Consider the following 18,668-nt stretch of genomic DNA (forward strand, 5'->3'; position numbering starts at 1 on the left):
CGGGGCGGGGCGGGCATGTGGCAGCCTGGCCCTCGCGCCGGCCTGTCTTCAGCACCGCTCTCCTCGAGTCTCCTCTCCGCAGCCCCCCTCTCATGGGCCTCAGGCGTCTCCTCCTGGAGGGCAGCTTGTGGAGGAGAGGGGGGCGGGCAGTGCCGGGCGCAGCAGCCAGGGCTCCGGGGAGCCTGGGACCTGGAGGAGAGGAAGACACGGACGTCAGGGGCGGCGGGGGCGGCAGGGCGGGGCGGGGGGCGGGGGGGGGGGGGGGCTGGAGCCTGTAGGAAGGGCCTCGCAGGCCCCTAGTGAGGACAGCTGAGGGAAGGCCCTGGGCGGGAGGGCTGGGGCTCGCTTACCTGTGGCCACTCTCCTGGCTCCGTGGACACGGCTGCCGCCTCAGCTGGTTTGAGGACTGGGGCCCGTGGGACCCTCTGCCCGCGTGGTGAGTCACCCAGTTGAGCTGGAGCATGAATCACAGATGCTGCTGGGGAAAGAACACAGGATCCCTGTGAGCTGGCTCAGCAAACTCCCCCGGCCCTGCCTCCCGCCTGCCCCTCGCCCTAACCCCGGGGTCTCTGCGCCCCCACTCAGCCCTGTGGCTGACTGGTTGGGGTGTCTCTGAGCCACTGAGACCATGGTCGTAGGCTCCCCTGGACCATGGGCTTGGCGTGGGCCCTCCCAGCTCTACAGCGACCCCTGGTGGTAGTGCCCAGCTGCAGGGGCTCACCTGAGGGGCCAGGAGGTGGGGGGCCGGGTCTGCTGTGTCTGCTGCTGCTGCTGCTGCTGCTGCTGCAGCAAAGGCTGGGGTTCAGCTTCAGTTTCCTCCAGGACGGGAGCCCGGCTGTCCTGTCCGAAGCCGGCCGGCTGCCCTGTGCGGCCACTGCCGGGAGGGGCCGCAGCCCTGCAGCTGAGGTCCCCGTGGCACGGGCTGTCTTCGAGTCGGCTCTGGGGTGTCCCGAGCTCGGTGCCCGCTGCTGTGCCATTCGGAGGGGGGAAGGGGGACTCGTCATGACCTGAGTGTGTGTGTGTTGGGGGGGTGAGGGGTCCGGAGGGGGCAGGCCCAGGCCCCAGAAGACAGACAGCGGGAGGTGACAGGGAGGGTGCTGCAGGGAGAGGGGATACTGTCCGTAACTGTGTGTCCATGTGGATCAGGCTGGGAGGAGTCGGCCCAGCTGGGAAGTCCGGGTTGGCAAGGGCTACTACAGGCGGGCGTGGCGGGCGGGCGGGCCGGCCCCGGGCCCTCTATTCGGGCTGGGTCCCCTCACTGGCCACAGACCCGTTGGTGAGGACCGGCGTGAGAGCTTCCTCGGCCTCAGCCTCGGCCTCGGCCTCCTCCGGGGCGGGGCGCTCGGGGCCGGCGGGCTCGGCTTGCGCCAGGCCGCCCTGCACCTCCAGGCCCCGCTGGATGAGCTGCTCCAGGGTCTTGGGCAGCGGGTGGCACAGGAAGCGCTTGAGCTTGGGCTGCAGGGTGCCCACCACGTACTGGATGACCTCCTCCTCGTCCGCGTCCACGTACAGCGTCTGGTACAGGTCGCGCTTGCGCCAGAGGAACTGGTCGAGCGGCTCGCCCTGCTTCTGCGGCAGGTCCAGCTCCCGCTGCATGGCCTCGCGGGACAGCGTGCCCTCGCTGTACTGCAGGAACTCCTTCTTGAACTCCACCCAGTTCTTGACCGAGCCCTGCTTGTACTCCCACCACTTCTTGGCGGGCCCGTTCATGTGGTTCTGGATCTGGGACAGCCAGTACTCCTCGGTGCCGCCCACCTGCCGCAGGTACTCCTCCAGGTGGCTGAGGAACTCGTGCGGGTCCTCGAAGATCTGCGTGTCCACGCCCGGGTGGGGCTGCCCGTCCTCGCCGGGCCCCCAGGGCGGGTACTGCTGGGCCTCCTCCAGCTCCTGGCCGGGCAGCTCGCCCGCGGCCGGCGGCGAGGTGATGGCGTAGGGGCTGACGCTGTAGTCGTAGCCGTCGGCCTCCTGGCCGCAGCTCTCGGGGCCCCCGACGCCCACGGAGACGGTGTGGCGCGCCGGCTCGCTGCCCACCGGGTACTTGGCGCCCATGGCCTCCAGGCGGTCGGCCCAGCGCTCCAGCCGGTAGAAGACCTCGCGCCACACGTGCATCTCGCGCTTGACCCAGCGCTCCAGGTGCGCGATGGTCTCCTGGCAGCGGCTCAGGCAGGCCTTGATGGACTTCCGCCAGCGCTGCGAGTCGCTCGTGGGCACGTAGCCGTCCAGGTTGCTCTCCAGCTTGCCCACCGACCGGTGCAGCCCCTTGAGCTCGCGCTCCACCTGCTTGGAGACCTCGGCCAGCAGGTGCCGGTGAGTCCTGCGCACGTGCTCCAGCATCTCGGTCCGGCACTTACCGATCTGCAGGATCACGTTGGGCTTGGCCACCGGCCCGCCCCGCGGCCCGGGGTAGGCGTGGAGGCCTCCGGTCGTCCTGTGGTCCAGCTCCATCTGCGCGCAGGTGGCCGCGGCGCTCGGACGGGAGGGAGGGGCGCGCTGCGGAGTCCGCTCGGGGCCGGCGGGGTGCGGGTGCGGCGCGGCGGTGCGGAGGAGCGGGCGCGCCGGTGCGGTGGATGGACCGCTGGCTGGATGGCTGGATGGATGGGGCGGCGGAGCGAGGCTCGTCGCGCTGCGCAGGGGAGCAGTGAGAAGCGGCGCCGAGATCTGCATCCCGCTGCCGCGGCGCCCGCTCTTTATGCTGCCGGCGCCCGTGGGCGGCCCCTCGCCGAGCGCGGCCTCCCATTGGCCCGCGCCCCCCCCGGGTCCGCCCCCGCGCCACTCGCGCCCGGCGCAGAGCGAGGACCCACCCCCTGCACCGGCCCGGCCTCGGGTGACTAATCCGCCGGCTCCGCCGCCTCCTCCCCGGCCCATTCACCCTGCAAACCTGGGGGACGAGCTGGGGACCCGCGACCACCCCCCACGCCGGCGCTGGGCGGGGCGGGGCCGCTGTTAGCCTCCCGCCCTCCCCCCTCCCGCACGCGCGGGGCTCAGGAGGGGACCCTCCCAGGGCCTCAGGGCGGGCTTCCGGGGACGGAGGGGTGTGAGGGTGCTGGTGCTGGGCTCTGCCGCCCGGGTCCTGCTGGCCGCCCACCCTGCGACCCTGCCCAGTGCAGCAGCGATGTTCGGCCACAGATGAACCCCGACAACCGCCCCCCCTCCCCACTCAGACCCTCCTCCCCGGGAGCTGAAGGTTTCAGGGAGCCTCCGGGTGCCCAGCCAGGCGCACGCACACTCCCAGGGGTCAGGCCTGGAGCCCCTGCCCGCCCCTGCCCTGGGGGTCCGCCCCGCTGAGTGTGGGACCTGCGCCCAGGCCTGGGCTCTGCCAGGCCCCTGGCACAGGTGTGGGTGTGAGACAGCCTGGCAGGTGCTGGCCCACCCTAGGCTGTGGTGCGGCCTGAGATTTCCCCAAGAAGTGCCCCCCAATCTGGAAGCCTGCGGGGTGGGGTGGGGTGGGAGGGGATGGAGGACCTGCCGCCCACTGCAGGGGGCTGGGCCCTGAACCCCCAGGCCAGGGGGAAACCTGTTCAGAAGCTCCAAGAGGCTGGGGAGGGAGAGGGCGGAGGGAGCAGGAGGAGGGAGCGGGAGGAGGGAGGGAGAGGAGGGAGCCAGCCTTCCGCAGCGGCAGAGCCGAGCCAGCCTAGAACGCGCCATATAAGGCCTGGGGCTCCGGAAGCTGCGATTCCCGGCCTCCCTGGCAACAGTGCGGGGACGTCCTTTCTGGGTAACCCCGTGGAGGACAGCCTGGGTCCCAGGTCCCCGCCTGTCACCTGGGCAAGGCCGCACGCACCATGGCCCACAGCCAGGGCACGGACACCCCAGTGCCGGTGAGGAGGGCTGAACCCCCCTGCATGTCCCTCTCCCCCTCCCACCCCACACACTGCACACTCATCCCCCAGTCATCCCTCCCCACGCATCCCCCCACACAGACACGCATCCCCCCACAGACACGCATCCCCCCAGTACAAGCTCACCCCCCAGTACAAGCTCACCCCCCAGTACAAGCTCACCCCCCAGAACACTCACCCCCCAGTACAAGCTCACCCCCCAGTACACTCACCCCCCAGTACAAGCTCACCCCCAGTACACTCACCCCCCAGAACACTCACCCCCCAGAACACTCACCCCCCAGTACAAGCTCACCCCCCAGTACAAGCTCACCCCCCCAGTACACTCACCCCCACCCCCTCGCCCAGCCCCTCTGTCTGAGTCATTTATCAGGGACACAACTCCTGCCGGTGCCCACACTCTGGGGTCCCCACTCCCCCAGCCCCTTCCCGAGCCCGGGGAGCCCTCCTCCCCACCCCAGCCAATCTGAGCTTCCGCCCCTGCTTTGGACGGGGAAAGTCTTTCTGGCAAAAACTCCCCAAAAATGGCTCTCCTGGCATTTCTAATTAAAGGCGAGTGGGTGGGCAGAGGAGGGGGCGGCAGCGCGCTTCCAGAGCAGGGATCCCGCGCCGCAGCCCCAGGCGTTTCCCGGAGCCGCAGCGGAGGAGGCGGCCGCGGCCTGGGTGTGCAAGGTCTGTGGGGTGAGCGGCCGGGGTGCCAGCGGGCCTGGTCCCGGGAGCCCGGGTGGAGGGGCAGCCGTGCCCACTTCTGAGGTGAGCTCGGACCTGTCTGAGGGCCCTGGTTAGGGGAGGCGCCCCTGAGCCGGCTGGGCAGGGACCGCTCGCCCACCCTTGTGCACACCACACGCGTGTGTGGCGGACGTGCCAGAGCCAGCGCCCGAGTGGCCAGGCGTCACCCCCGCTGGCCCCCTCCACAGTGTACCAAGTCCCTGTGCCCCTGAGGGCGGGCGGCACCCGGGCCCAGGTCCCCTGACCAGCTGGTGGCCTGGGCCCGGGTGTGGCTCTGTGGTCCTGGGACCCACGGTGGTCTCCAGCCTCCACCTGCCCCCCCACGGCAGCAGTGGGCTGGCAGGGCTTCCTGGAGGAGGGGGCGCCCAGCCAGGGCCTGGGGACCAGGGAGGGGAGGGTGCCGGGGGGCTGAGGAAGGGGAGCGAAGGCAGGCGATGGAAGGGGCGAGGTTAGCCGTCACCTTTGTAGGGCAGCCGGCCTGGAGGGGGGAGCTCAAGGTTAAGTTGGTGTCCCCCTTCCAAGGCCAGTCCAGCCGTGGCGGGGCGGGGGAGGGGGGGGGGGAGATGCCACAGGACCTGCACGGAGGCGGAGGCAGCCGCAGTGACAGGTGACAGGCTGCGGCTCTGTGCTGGGGAACACGTAATCGCGGCCCAATTATCGCCCCAGAGGTCCAGCAAACCCCCGCACTGGCGCCTGGGGCTCCATTCTTCCACCTCCAGGCTGCTCCCCCGCCTGGGATGGGGTCTGCCCCGCCCGCCCCTCTGTGAAGCTCCCCCCCCCCCCCCCAGCCTCACACAGAGCAGGAGGGGCAGGCGGAGGGAGAGCTGGGCGTGCAAGGAGGGGAGGGCCTGGGGACCCCCTCGCTCCGAGCCCAGCTGGTCTGAGGCTCCAGGCCTGACAACTGCCCAGGCCTTGCCCTGGGGAGGGAGGGGCTCTGCGGGGGGTGGAGGGCAGGCAGGGAGACCAGAGGGGCTGCCCAGTGCGAGGATCCCCGCGGGACCCACTTAAGGCCCCCAGGCCTGGCCTGCTGCCCTGGGGCTCAGGTGGCCACAGCCAGGCGCTAAGATGCTCATCTCAGGATCGGCCTCCACCCAGCCTTGGGGTGCCCACCCCACTGGGCCCTGTGCTTCGTGGGGCCTCGCCACCTCGCTACCTGCCTGCCCGGCTGCCCCGTGACCAGCACTCCCCCCGCAGGCTCACACCCCCTCTGGGGACCCGCCTCCTCTCCTGTGGCTTCCAAACTCCCCCCTGGCTAAGGTCCGCCTTGGCAGTCGGCCCCTTCCCACCCGGCCTGGGCCTGTCATCCAGGAGCCCACCCTCCACGAACCACGAACCACGTCTCTGCCGGCCACCCTGTGGGGCCATCCAGGTTAGATGGCCTCATTCCATGGCCACCACGCCTGTGGGAGCTGGGCAGAAAGGATGGGCAGCCTGTCTGCCACAGGGAGCCTGCCGCAGGCAACCCCCCACAGGGAGCCCGCCGCAGGGAACCCCCCACAGGGAGCCCGCCGCAGGGAACCCCCCACAGGGAGCCCGCCGCAGGGAACCCCCCACAGGGAGCCCGCTGCAGGGAACCCCCCACAGGGAGCCTGCCGCAGGGAACCCCCCACAGGGAGCCCGCTGCAGGCCCAGCGCCTGGCTCGGCACTTGCTGGTGGGCAGCCCCCCTCCATCCCGGCCCAGGGACCCCTGAATGCAGGACCTGTGCCCCCTGCTCCCGCTGCCTCCCAGGCCGGGTGACTGGGCTCAGAGCGGAGTGGCTGGAGCCCAGAGTGGGCCTGGCACAGAGCAGGCCTCCAGGCGGGTCAGGGGACAGACGGAGGCCGGGCCTTCTCCTGCCATTTCTGGTTGGGAGACATTAGTTAGGTCACCTGAGCCTCAACTTCCCACCTGTGAAATGGGGTGACAGTGCCCGAGCCGCGTGTCCCTGAGGCGGAGGGCCTCTGGCCCCACCCAGTCCCGGTCACAGCGTCACTGCCGGGACCTGGGAGGTGGGTGTGGGGGGATCCTGCCTGAGGCCCCTTCCTGCCGCCCCGTGCTATTCGCCGCCTCCGCCTGCCAGGGCCTCGGGAGACCCTCCGTGCCGGAGACCGGAGACCGAGACGGGAGGGACATGAGCGGGGAGGCCGCGCGAGCTGGGAGAACATTTCCTTTCTGAGCCCCCTCGCTGCTTCCTCTCCGGCTTGGCAGGGAGAGTGCTGCGTCCTGTCCCGGAACGGCAGCCGTTCCTTCTGGGCCCAACATCCAGACCCGCCTCCCGCCTCCCGCCTTCCGGTCCAGCTTCCAAGGAAAGTTCTGTATTTTCCCCGCGATCCTGGCACCCGGTGCGGCACCAGCTGCTCCCTACATCCTTAGGCGTCCCCCGCCCCCGGACCAGGAGGCTGAGCAGAGCCACAGGCCTGGTGTGGAGAGCCCGTCCTCCAAGGGTCCCCCCCCCCCCAAGACTGTGGGAGAGGAAACTGAGGCCGAGGGAGGGCCGAGCCCCGCAGCAAGGAGGCCAGAGCCGGGCGGGAGGGGGGAGGTGCACACGACCATCCGCCCTGCTCAGCGCTGAGGTGGTCGGTCATTCAATCAACACACGGTTCCCGAGGACGCGGCGAGGTGGGTGCGGGTGTGCAGACCGGCCCACAAAGCAGGGGCGTCTCCGCGACCCCACGCAGGCCCTGGAGGCCACGGGCCGCGCCGGCAGCAGCGCGTCCAGCCTCCGCTCACAGCCCAGGCTCTTCAAGGGGCCGTCCTCGGCCTTCATGGGTCAGGCTGGTCCCCTCGGACTGGACCGGGCAGGAGAGAGACCCCGGCAGCGGGTGGTGGGGCTCCCACCGCGGTGGGGGCGGGAGCCCGGGCAGGGCTGGGCAGCTGGAGGGTGAGCAGGAGCGGGCTGCCTGCAGGGGTCTGGCTGGTGGGGTGTGGGGGCGGCTGGGTTCTGTCTCCAGGAGCAGAGCCGGGAGGGGCTGCTGGGCAAGGGACGCTGGGACTGTGGCCTGGAGGGGCACGGGGGCCACAGGGGCAGCAGGTGGGGAGGCTCCCAGCTGAGAGCCAGGTGCCGGGGGGAGGGGCCAGTCTGAGGGCTGCCTAGGGTTCAGGGACGGGGAGCCAGGGCCCGGCCGGCCATCAGGTGAGGGAGGGGGGCGAGGCCTCACCAGGAGCCTCCTGGGTTGGAGCCTCAGCTGCCCCTCCCCGCTGTCCCCCTGGGTGCCCGTCCCCTGGTGCCCAGGGACCCAGATCCTGCTGCCAGGTCGCCACGTGAGGCAGCCCCGCAGCCAGGGTGGGGGTTCGCTGCCAGCTGGCCACGGCCGGACGCCCCGGAACTGCGGCTCCGGAGCGCAGTGCCAGGGAGGGGGCGTGGGCGCCTTCCCGCTGTCCCTGCGCCTCCCATGAACTCTCCCGCGTGCGGCTGCCGCTTCCGGAGCCATAAAAGGAGAGAGGAGCTCGCCTGAGAATAGCTGTGACGCGGAGCTTCCCCACGCAGGCGGCTCCGCCCCAGCGCCCGTGCCTGCAGCGCCCCTCCCGCCGGAAACGGGAACGGCAGTGCCGGGGTCCCCCACCCTCCCTGCCCTCCGCTCACCAGGGCGCTGCCCAGAGCGTCTGCTGGGGACAGGCCTCCTGGGGCCGCAAGCCCTGCCCGGCGGCCCCTGGCCTCCCCCTGAATTCCCGTGGAGGGAGCCTGGGCACATGTGGGGCTGTCGATAGAAGGACAGCGGGGCTCCCCAGCACCTATGGGTGCCAGCACTCGGCACAGCCTCCACCATCGTCTGGACCGGCCCCAGGGAGGGAGCTAGACCAGGGGCTTGCAGGGTGCGTTGAGGGGCGCAGGGATGACACAGGGCTTGCCCTCCCTCCCTCTGTGCCCCGGGCCCCTCCAGGCTCCCGGCCCGGCCACCTGTCTGACTGCTGGTCACTCCCTCCCTCCCTCCCTCCCTCCCAGGGGCTAGGCCTGGTCACCGCCCTTCGCAGCTGCCTCCCCACCCGCCCTCTTGTACGGGTCTCGGGCCACCTAGTCCAGCGGCAGCCGCTCTCCTGGGCTCCTGCCCTGGCTGCCCACGACCTCCGGCCCTGACTCCCACCCTGGGAGCAGGGTGGACTCGGGGTTGTGGGTCCCTGGTCGCTGCCCTCCCAGCCAGGGGCCAGGCCCTCCTCCCCCCCCAACCCCAGCCAGAGGGCCATCGCCAGGGCACATCCATCAGCTGAGGGACTGGTCATTTGTGGCAGGAGTGGCTTGGGGCGCCGGCCACCCCGGACTCCTTGGCCTCTGCTTGGCCAAGTGGCAATGGCCCTCGGGTCACAGCCCAGCCACCACCTGAGACCACACTCCCTGGGCCCAGCGGACCCGGCGTCTCTACACACAAATACAAGGCCCCCAGGAGCCCAGGGGACTGGTGTCTCTGCTGAGGGGCCCAGCTGGCCAGAGCTGGGGCGGGGGGGGGGGGGGGGGGGGGGCGAGCAGGAGGCGGATCCCACACAGGGGGTGGGGTTCCAGGACAGCCTGGGCTCCCAGGCCCCGTGGCGGGAGTGGCAGGTCCCTAACCCAGCAGGTCCCCAGCAGGAGGCGCTGACATGAGATCCACGGCCCACGGTCCAGGCCCTGCCCTGAGTTCCAAGTGTCCCTCGTACAAGCAGTCATACCGTTGTCACAGCCACCCCCCCATCACCACCACCCCCACCCCACCATCACCACCATCACCTGCACCTTCACCACTATCCCCCCATCACCATCACCTCCACTTTCACTACCATCACCACCCCCACCCCCATCACACCACCCCCACCCCCATCACACCACCCCCACCCCCACCCCATCACACCACCCCCATCACCCCCATCACCCTCCCCATTGTCCCAGCTGCTCGGGCGCCACAAAACACCACAGGCTTCGGGCTTAAACATTTATTTCTCTCATCCTGAGGCTGGAAGTGCCCCTGGCCCAGCCCACGGAGAGGCCCCACGGAGTGCCCAGGGGTCAGGACTATCCCGTCCTCGAGTCTCTAGAAGGTTCCACCTCACTGGAACCCTCAGACACCACGGCTGCACTAGGCCCTCAGCTGGAGAACCCGGGCGGCCTGCTGCGGACGGCAACCGCCATCGGGCGCCCCGGCCTGGTGGGCTCCTATGAGAACAGCCCGCGGCCCGTGGCCAGCGTGTGGCACAGGCGGGCTGGCCGGAGGGCGGGGGCACTGGGGACCACGCCGACCCGAGCCACCCACCCCTTCCTGTCCCCCCAGGGTGGCTCCAAGTCCCTGACGCAGGACATCCTCCGACTCTGAGATGTGCCCGCAGGCCCCTCGAACCCCACCACTCGGGCCGTCAGTCTGTCCTTGTGTCTCCCGCGTGGACCTCCTGGAGGAGGGCCTGGTGGTGGCTGCCCCCGTCCCCTCCACCGCTGGCAGCTCTGACCACCTTGTGGGGGCCTGGGACACCTGGCCGGAGGCACGGTGCCGGTTACCTTCCTGGACATCGGGGTATCTGCTGCCCACCACGCTGGCGGCCGCTCAGCTCATCCTACTCAGAGAATCAGGCCCTGCTGGTCTGAGGCCTGTGCCCCCCACACAGCAATCCCGGCCACCACACCCAGCAGACCCCGGCAGCTCAGGGGCCTGCGGTGAGTCCTGGGGGCCTGGCCTCCCTCTCCAGGTGCCTGGGTCCAGCTTTTCCTCCCCTCCCCGCCTCGTCCCTCCCTGCCCCTCCTCCTCCCGCTGTCCCGGTGACAGGAGGGGCTGCCAGGAGGGGCTGCTCACTGCTCACACCCCTCCCTCCGCGCTGACTCACCTCCGGGATCTAGGCCCCCAGCAGCGGAGGCCTTTGTCTGGGAGGAAAGCACGTCAGGCCCACGTCATCCCCACCGACCCACCCGCCGGGCCCTGACGCACCTGCCCGGCCCCTCCCGGGGCTCTGGGGACACAAGTGGGGAGAGGGAGAGGGGCGGCCCCCACCTTCCGCCCCTCCCCCCGCATCTCCAGCCAGGTGTCTAAGGCAGCAGCTTAGAGAACACAGCCAGGCCCCTCACTCTCCCTAAAACGTCAGGGTCCCCGACAGCCGGGCTCCAAGGCCCCGAGTGGCTGACACTCGTCCTTCCCACAGGTAGCGAAGCGAGGCTGATGCCCGCAGGCCTCCGGGTCCTGGGGCCTCGGGGGGGCTTCCAGCGAGACCGAACCCGCCACCAGCAGGCGGCTGAGCTCTCGGGGTCAGGGAGTGGCTGCCCTGGAGTGGCCAGTGAGGCCTCTGGGCGGGGGGGGGCAATAAATGTGGAGAGGGGGACAGGACGGGTGGGTCAGAGGCTGCTCCGGAGCCCCCCCCAACCAGCCGGCCGAAGACACAGGCCCTTGGGCCCTGCCCCTCACTAGGCCTCGTCCTGCTCCAGCCGGGCCTGACCCCACCCCGCAGGCTGGGCACGGGGACCTGGCAACGCCTGGCACTCGTGGGTGCTGAGGACCGGTGGGCGGATGGGCAGGCTGAGCCCCCCCTCCCTGCCCCGCCCGCCCCCACCCCCGAATTCCCAGGCGGCGGCAGCTGGGTCTGCCCCGGGTGAGGGGGAAGGTGGGACGAGGGGACAACACGGGCACAGCCCGCCCCCCCCCCCCCCCAGCCCCGGGTGGCCTGAGGCTCTGCAGGTCCCCAGCCCAATCACCAGGTCCCATCGCCACCCTCGGCCTGTCTATTGGGGTAAAACACCCGTAATGTGAACGTCACGGCTTTGGCCACATGGCGTGGACGGCTCGGGCGCCGAGCACATTCCGTGTGGGGCAGCCACCGCCTCCGCGGCCAGGACTGCTCTTCCCCCACACGGAGCCCTGTGCCCGCAGGAGGCCCCGCCTGCCCCACCCAGCCTGGGCAGGGCCACAGCCCGGGTCCCGCCTGTGTCCGTCCTCAGCCGACAGAGGACACAAACGCGGACACTGAGGAGCAGGCGGCAGCCACGCGTGGCCGGCAGGCCAGTAGGAGACGCCGCCGCGCCCACCCGGGCCGCCAAGCAGAGGCTGCAGCATCGCCTGCGGCTTCCTCTGAGCGCTGTCCTCTGAGCACGGACGCAGCTCTCCGCTCGGCCAGCAACCTCGGCGGCGGTGCCGTGGCCCCCAGAGGGACAGACCGTCTGTGCGCAGGGCTGGGCGAGGGAGGGGCAGGGAGAGGGATGAAAGGAGACGAGGTGGCACCAGGGAGGGCAGGGAAGTGAGGCCCAGCCCAGGCTGCCCCGGCTGCCGAAGGGAAGGGGGAAGGTGGGACGAGGGGACAACAGGGAAGGTGGGGGCGGGCCCAGCGGGGAAGGTGCTCGGAACTGCACGTTCCCCCGCGTCCATCAGCGTGTGGCCCGCATCTTGGGGTCCAGTCCAAGGCGGGGACGGTGAGTGCTGGAAGCATGGAGGTTCTTTCAGGAAAGATGCGGCCGCGGCGGGAGACCAGCCTCCAGCCGGGCGGCAAACAGGCTGCCATCCCAGCCACAGGCAGGCTCTGCTGGCGACAGGCACGGCCACCAGCCAGCAGCCCACCCGAGGGACAGCAGCGCAGCCGTGGTGGCCCGAGAGCCGGCGTCCCCCTCTCCACGCTCCGCGGGTCAGAGCAAGGCTCCGCCCCCGCCCAGGAGGCTGAGCTCCTCACGTTCACGGGTGGGACCGGAACGCAGATAACGGAATGAGAGGGGCCGCGCGCAGCAGCACCCACTCCCCTGGGACAGCTCCTGCCGGCGGGCACCAGGCAGCCAGGCGGCCGGGCACCGTCAGTTCTCGCCCGCAGGGCACGGTGCGCAGGCCGAGGTGGTGCAGCCCCCTGTGCGCTCCCGGGGGCCCTCGAGCTTGACCACGGTCCTGAGGGGTGGGCGCCGCCACCGCCCCTGCCGCCGCCGCACGAACACGGAGCGCAGGGCCCGCAGCTGCCCCAGCTCCTGCGCCGTGAAGCAAGGCCGCCCCTCGGCGAAGCGGAGCACCGTGTCGAACGCCACGGCCGCCTGCTCCCAGGTCGCCTCCTCGCTCTCCCCGGCAGCCTGGGCGCCCCCACCCTTCTCCGCCTGCTCCGGGGGACCCTCGGCCGGACGCCCCGCTCCGGCCTCCTGCCCGGGTGCCGCACTGCCCTGAAGCCTGCTGCTCAGCCGCGACCGGGCCTCGCCCCCGAGCTCCAGGACGTGTGCGAAGGTCTGGTCGTGAGGCTTGGCTCCCAGGCGCTCGGGCTCGTCCTCGGAAGATGAGCCCTCGGCCAGCGCGGCGGCCCCGGGCCACAGCCGCCCCCAGGCGCGGCTGAAGACGGCGGCGGGCACGGCGTCCCAGGCGCAGGCCACACTGCTGATGGCGTCGCTCACGCCGTAGCGCGGGTGGAAGCCGGGCAGCACCCCCGGGGGGTTGATGAAGTTCCTCATGAAGCCGCGCCGAATGCCCTGGTCCATGGGCTGGAGGAGGGCGGCCGCGCTGGCCGGCAGGAAGATGGTGAAGATGCTCCCGGCCACCAGCTCGGACTCCTGCGGGTGGGCCCGGGAGCCGTCCAGCAGCAGCACGGCCTTGCTGTCCTCAGGCAGCCCCAGGGCTCGGAAGTGCTCCCTCACCGCGGGCACGAAGATGTGGTGGAACCAGTCGGCCAGCACGGCCCGGCCTGCCCACGAGTTCCCGTGCGCCCGGTAGGCCACGGGCAGGTGCTGGATGCCCCTGGGCGCCCGCGGGCCGCTGCCCTTCCCGATCACCAGGGGCTTGATCTTGTGGGAACCCGTGGCATTGGCGCACATGAGGACGGTCAGCCGGTCCCGGCTCTGCCTGCCACCGGGCACCGGCCCGCCCTCGGCGGTGGGACTGGGCAGGCACTGCCAGAAGAGGCCGGTCTCGTCGGCGTTGTACACCTGCTCCGGCGTCAGGCCGTGCTCCGCCGTCAGGCTCCGGAAAAACCCACAGAAACGCTCGGCTGCGTGGTGGTCGGCCGCCTGCTTCTCCCCGGCCGCGTCCAGCTTCTTGATGCCGTGCCTGGCCTTGAACCGCCACAGCCACCCGCCGGAGAACACGCAGGGCTCGGTGAGCTGCATCTGCGCGTAGAAGTCCTTGGCCTTCTCGATGAGCATGGGGCCCGACACGGGCACGCCCTCGGCACGCCGGCCCAGGAACCACTCGTACAGCGCGCGGTCCAGGTGCTCCAGCTTGGGCGTGTGCAGCGTGCGCCGCCGCTCCAGCGCCTTGTTGCAGGCGGAGCTGGCGAAGAAGCGCAGCAGCTGCGCCTTGTGGGCCCTGATGTCGTAGAGCGTGGACATGCCCACGTTGTACTCCTGCATCAGCGCCTTCCGGCTCTCGCCCTTCTCCAGCCGCGCGCACACGTCCATCTTCTCCTTCAGGGTCAGCACCACCCTCTTGCGCTTCTCCCCGGGGCCCCTCCCGGCAGCCGGCCTGGAGGCCATGTGGAGGGTGGCTGGTCCCGGAGGCAGACGCAGGCAGATGGATGGGGGACAGGCACCCCTGCTGGAGGCCTCGCCTCCCTTCTTTGTGCCCCTCACTTTCTCGTCTCCCCCGCCTCTGCCTGCCAGTCTGCTGATCTTCCTTGGGTCTTGGGCCTCCTGCCTCCTGCCTCCTGCCTCCCTCGGGGTCCAGCAGCCTCGAGCCTCAGCGCTCCCCCGCCTTCCACTCCTGGCCACGGGGCAGCTCCTGGAACTCTCGTCACACGGCCCCCACACGTCTCCGCGCTGCCGAAGCCCGCGGCCTCCTCTGCGGGATGGAGGCAGCTTCTCCCCCCAGCCCCAGGCCAGAGCAGAGGGGCCCGGGGAGCCTGCTGCGGCTCGCAGAGGCTGCGCTGCGGGGCCAGGGGGCCAGGCGCTCTCTCCAGGGCTCGCTGTGCTGTGTGGCCCTGTGGGGAGCAGAGGGAAGGAGAGGCCATTACCCACTTAGGGAGATGCTTAACAGGAAACCAGTTTAGAAACCAGGAGGAAAGGGGACCCCAGAGGAAGGGCTGGGGCGCCCGGAAAAGGTGCTCTGGAGGCTCAGCGCCAGGAACCCGTTCACGAGGGACGACGCCTCCCGCCTGACATGCAGGTGTGCGCAGGGCGACACACGACAGCTGCCAACACGGGATCCGTCTCCTGAGGCAGAAGCCTGCTTTCAAGGTGGACTTCAGGTAGTGCCCCGGAAACGTCTCACACCAGGAGGTGCCAGGCACGGCAGGAGAAACCACGCGGCTTCCAGCCTCGCCACCTCCCAGGAAGCACCGCCACCCAGGCCACAGGGCACCCAGAGCCGCAAACCTGTGCTCCTCTTGTGCCCAAGGAACAACAGACCAAAGGGGCTGGAGAGCCAGAGGGAGCCCCGTATCCACATGGACCCCTCCCTGTCCTCACAGAGCTTTAGGGGCGAGGGCGGTCTGTGGGGGCAGAGGGCACTGTCAGGGAGGAAGTGTTCTGGCCCCGCCGCTGGCTCAGTGGTCGAGCACCGACCTATGAACCAGGCGGTCACCATTGGATTCCTGGTCAGGGCACCTGTCGGGGTTTCGGGATCGAGCAGGAGGCAGCCGATCCACGATTCTCGTCACTGATGTTTCTCCCTCTCCCTCTCCCTTCCTCGCTGAAATCAATAAAAACACAAAGAAGAAGTGTTCTGGAAACCGAGAAAGAGATGGAGGAAGTCTTGGGGGCCAGAAGGATGGCGTGGGGAGGGTAAGGGACGGAGACATCGGGGTGCCCATCCTGCAGGGAGATCGGTGGGTGCAAACACAGCCCCTCTGCGCGGACCACGGGGCGAGGGACCCCGGGGCGGGGAGACCCGCGGGCCACTCGAGGCCGGTGTGAGGCGTTTCTATCCCGGGGCCACGCGTGGGGCAAGGGCAAACCCAAAGGGGAAACAGAAAGTCAAGGCGCAGGCGGCCTCCTCGGGGGAAGGGAGGGTGACTCCGGGGGCAGTGGCCGGTGTCCTCTGCAGGCAGAGCCCCCGGGTCGGGAGCGGTCGCCGCCAGGCTCCGGACGGGAGCTGCAGGGATGGCTCGGGGCGGGCAGCTCGGCCCGGTCCCCGTGGGGCGGGAGGCGGAGGAGCTCGGCCCGAGCCGGGGTGCGGCTCCCGGGAACGCTGCTGGGCGGGAAGGGATCAGAGACCACAGAGCGCCCGCGCTCCCCAGGCCCGCCCCACTCACCTGCCGGCGCCGGGCCGCCGCCGCCGGATGTGCCGGTGCCCCGCCCTCCGCCGGGCCGCGCCCCTCCGCTCATCACTTCCGGGACGCTCTAGGCACCTCGGAGGACCCTCGTCTCGGTGGCTCCGCAGGAGGCAGTGGGCTTGCAGATGGAAGGAAGCTGGGCGTCCAGGGTGACCTCCATGGTGCGCCTCGACTTGTCCGTCTGTAGCATGAGCGCGGGGTGACTGCGCCCTGGGTTTCGTGATGAGCGGGACCCTCGCAGTCCTGGGCCAGGGTCTGCCCCAGGCGGACAGGGCTCAGTGCCCCCCTCCAACCCCACCCCCCACCCCCAGACCAGGGCGGCCGGTGATGGGCAGTCTCTGAGCCCCTGCCCTTAGCCACATCCGGTGCCCACGCCGTGTCCTTCCCACCCAGCCTCTTGCTTCGCCTGAGCCTCATCCGCACCTGATGTTGCTGATTTCTATGATGAGATCTGAGGCTTCTGAGCAAGCGGGCAGGACTTGGATGTGATTTGGACCTGAGTTGGTGCTGCCGTGAGCTGGGACTTTGGGCGGCCTTGGGAGGGGTGGCTAATTTGCATTTGGAACCAATGCCCCCCAGCCCGCTGTCCGCATCCTGATCCCCAGAACCTGTGAACAGTCCCCTCACATGGCAAACATGGCAACCGGGACTTGGCAGGTGCGATTCCGCTCGGGCTCTGGAGATGGGGACGGTGCCCTGACATCAGGGAGGGCCCTGGTCGTCACAGGGTCCCTGTGGGAGGACGACAGTGTGACAAGGAAGCCAGGGGAGAAGGGAGACATGACGACAGACTCAGGCTGCAGTGCGCTTGGTCGGGGAGGGAAGAGGCCACGGGCCGAGGAGAGCAGACGCCCCACCTGGAAAAGGGAGGGAACGATTCTCCCGGGGAGCCTCCCTCCGGGAGGAGCACGCCCTGCGACTCCTTGGTTTTAGCTCCGAAGACTCCTTTCGGACGCGGGACCTCCGGAGCGTGAGTTACTAAGCGTGTGTTCCTTACCCCACGCGCTCACAGTCCTCCGGCCCGGCGGGGCGGGACCTGAGACAGGCTTTGGCACCGTCCTCCGCCTCATCTCCTCCCTCGGCTCCCAGGACCGCCCCACCCCACGCCCTGGTGCTCCTGCCTCCTGTCTCCTGCGGACTCCTGACTGGCCAGGCCCACCCTGGACTGTCCACACCCACCCCCTGGGCGACCGCCCCATTCTTAGGGCTTCACACACCCGCGGAGGCTGACAGCCCCCCTTCCCGTTCACTCGGGCAAAAACAGTCACCCTTGACGCTCGTGCACTTTGCACCCACACCCGGTAGACAGGAGCCGGCTGGGCCCTGCCCTCCGCAGCCGGGCGATGGCTGCCCTGTTCTCTCTCTTGCCGCTTGCTCCGGGCCCAGACCAAGCCCCGCAGTCTCACTGATTTCTGCTTCTGCCCCGAGCGCCGGTAGCAGCCATGACGTCCGCGGGCCAGGGCACCCCAAACTTAGTGGCCTGGGGGGGCAGCCGCCTGGTTGCTCCGGGCTCCGTGTGTCGGGACTGAGCCCGCTGCAGTGAGGCGTGCTGGGCAGAGGAAACTGGAACCCTGGCCTCTCCCTTGGCGGGTCTCCCGGGACAGCGAGCGGGGTCAGCCCCGGGAAGGCCGGCTCTGTCCCCGTGTGACAGTCTGCTGGCACCTCGTGAACATGGAACCACGTGCACCCATCCCCAAGACGCACGGGGCTCCCCCAGGGTCCCCCACCATCCCTCTGGGACCTCTGGCCTCGCCTCGAGGACTGAGTCTGCTCTGCCAGAGAAAGAGGACGGGGACAAACACCCACTGGTGTCCTCAGTCCTCGGGGGCAGGCAGTGTCCCCCCCACCACCACAGCCCTTGGGCTGGAGGCCCGCCGAGCCCCTCCCAACCCCCAACCCCGGCTCTTGAGGCCGAGGGCGTGGACACCTCAGCAGCCTGCCCCTGGGGGAGGGCCTCGGGGTGGTGAGTTTCTCCCAGCAATGAAGGGGCTCAGGCTGAGGGAGCTGGGGAAGCCTGCGCCCAGCTGGCCGAGGGGGTTCCTCCAGCAGCGAGGGACCGGGCGGCAGCCCAGGAGGTCACACTGGTCTGTGGGCCAGGACCTCCCGTGGGAGGCGGGGTGTTCCCAGCAGACCCTGCCCGCCCCCGAGGTGGCCCACCGCTGGCAAGAGCAGGAAGCCAGGCTGGGGAACTGCCAAGGCAGACCCACTGTGTGGGCCCGGGGCACCGGCCATGGGAGGAGGGAACAGAAGATCTGGAGCCCCAGGAGGTGACTGCAGAGCAGAGGGCAGGGGGCAGGGGGCAGGGCGAGCCGCTGAGGCTGCACCTAAACTCCACCCCGTCCGATTGGGAGAGGCCTCCCCCAGCTGTGACCCCTCCCCCCGCTGCGTCCCCTCCCGCTGTGACCCCTCCCCCAGCTGCATCCCCTCCCGCTGTGACCCCTCCCCCTCCCGCTGTGACCCCTCCCCCTCCCGCTGTGACGCCTCCCGCTGTGAGGCTGTGAACGGGGAACAGCGCCCCGCCCTGCAGAGAGCTGGTAAGAGTTTATTTGAGCCAAACTGGCGGCACCTGCCAGGAAGCAAGGCCTCAAGAGAAAATGCGCAGGAGAGCGCAGCGTAGGCCACACGCCAGAATCTCAGGGGGAGGCATAGGGGTCATCAGGGAGGCGGGAGAGCCACGGGAAACCGCTGGGATCGGATAGACGCGCTCGGGAGGCCCGGCGGCGGGGCTCAGTGGCCGAGCGTCATCTTAGGAACCAGGAGGTCACGGTTCGATTCCCGGTCAGGGCACACGCCTGGGTTGTGGACTCGATCCCCAGGTGGGGGCGTGCAGGAGGCAGCCGATCAATGACTCTCTCATCACTGATGTTTCTGTCTCTCCCTCCCTCTCCCTTCCTCACGGAAATCAATAAAAAAAACATTTAAAAGTAAAATGAAAACATTACTTTAAAAAATGTACTTCTTTAATGTTGGCGGGAAGGGCAGTGTGGTTCACTTTTAACGTTTACAGCGT

At 69.9% G+C, this 18,668-nt stretch overlaps 2 protein-coding genes across 3 annotated transcripts in view; both read right to left on the reverse strand.

Annotated features, from left to right (window-relative positions):
* Positions 1-2,445, reverse strand: part of ARC (activity regulated cytoskeleton associated protein) — a 2,979-nt gene extending 534 nt beyond the window's left edge. The window contains exons 1-3 of one of the 2 annotated variants that reach the window (XM_070392482.1): positions 722-2,445; positions 351-475; positions 1-189 (exon numbers count right to left, since the gene is read on the reverse strand). The exon at positions 1-189 is cut by the window's left edge and continues 534 nt beyond it. In XM_070392482.1, coding sequence (XP_070248583.1) covers positions 1,237-2,445 — 1,209 coding nt within the window. In that variant the 3' untranslated portion in view covers positions 1-189; positions 351-475; positions 722-1,236. Of the gene's footprint in view, positions 190-350; positions 479-721 lie in introns of both variants that reach the window. The other variant, XM_070392481.1, reaches the window with a different exon arrangement.
* Positions 2,446-9,443: 6,998 nt separating this feature from the next.
* On the reverse strand, positions 9,444-15,672 carry JRK (Jrk helix-turn-helix protein). The gene is made up of 2 exons (XM_070392474.1): positions 15,638-15,672; positions 9,444-14,365 (listed from the first exon to the last, which is right to left on the reverse strand). Exon 2 carries the CDS (start codon positions 13,920-13,922, stop codon positions 12,273-12,275), a length of 1,650 nt encoding a protein of 549 aa, XP_070248575.1. The 5' UTR covers positions 13,923-14,365; positions 15,638-15,672; the 3' UTR covers positions 9,444-12,272.
* Between the last annotated feature and the right edge of the window lie 2,996 nt (positions 15,673-18,668).

Source organism: Myotis yumanensis, unplaced genomic scaffold (genome assembly GCF_028538775.1).
Source record: "Myotis yumanensis isolate MYYU_CA2020_CCGP unplaced genomic scaffold, mMyoYum1.0.hap1 SCAF_15, whole genome shotgun sequence".
NCBI classification, from domain to species: domain Eukaryota; kingdom Metazoa; phylum Chordata; class Mammalia; order Chiroptera; family Vespertilionidae; genus Myotis; species Myotis yumanensis.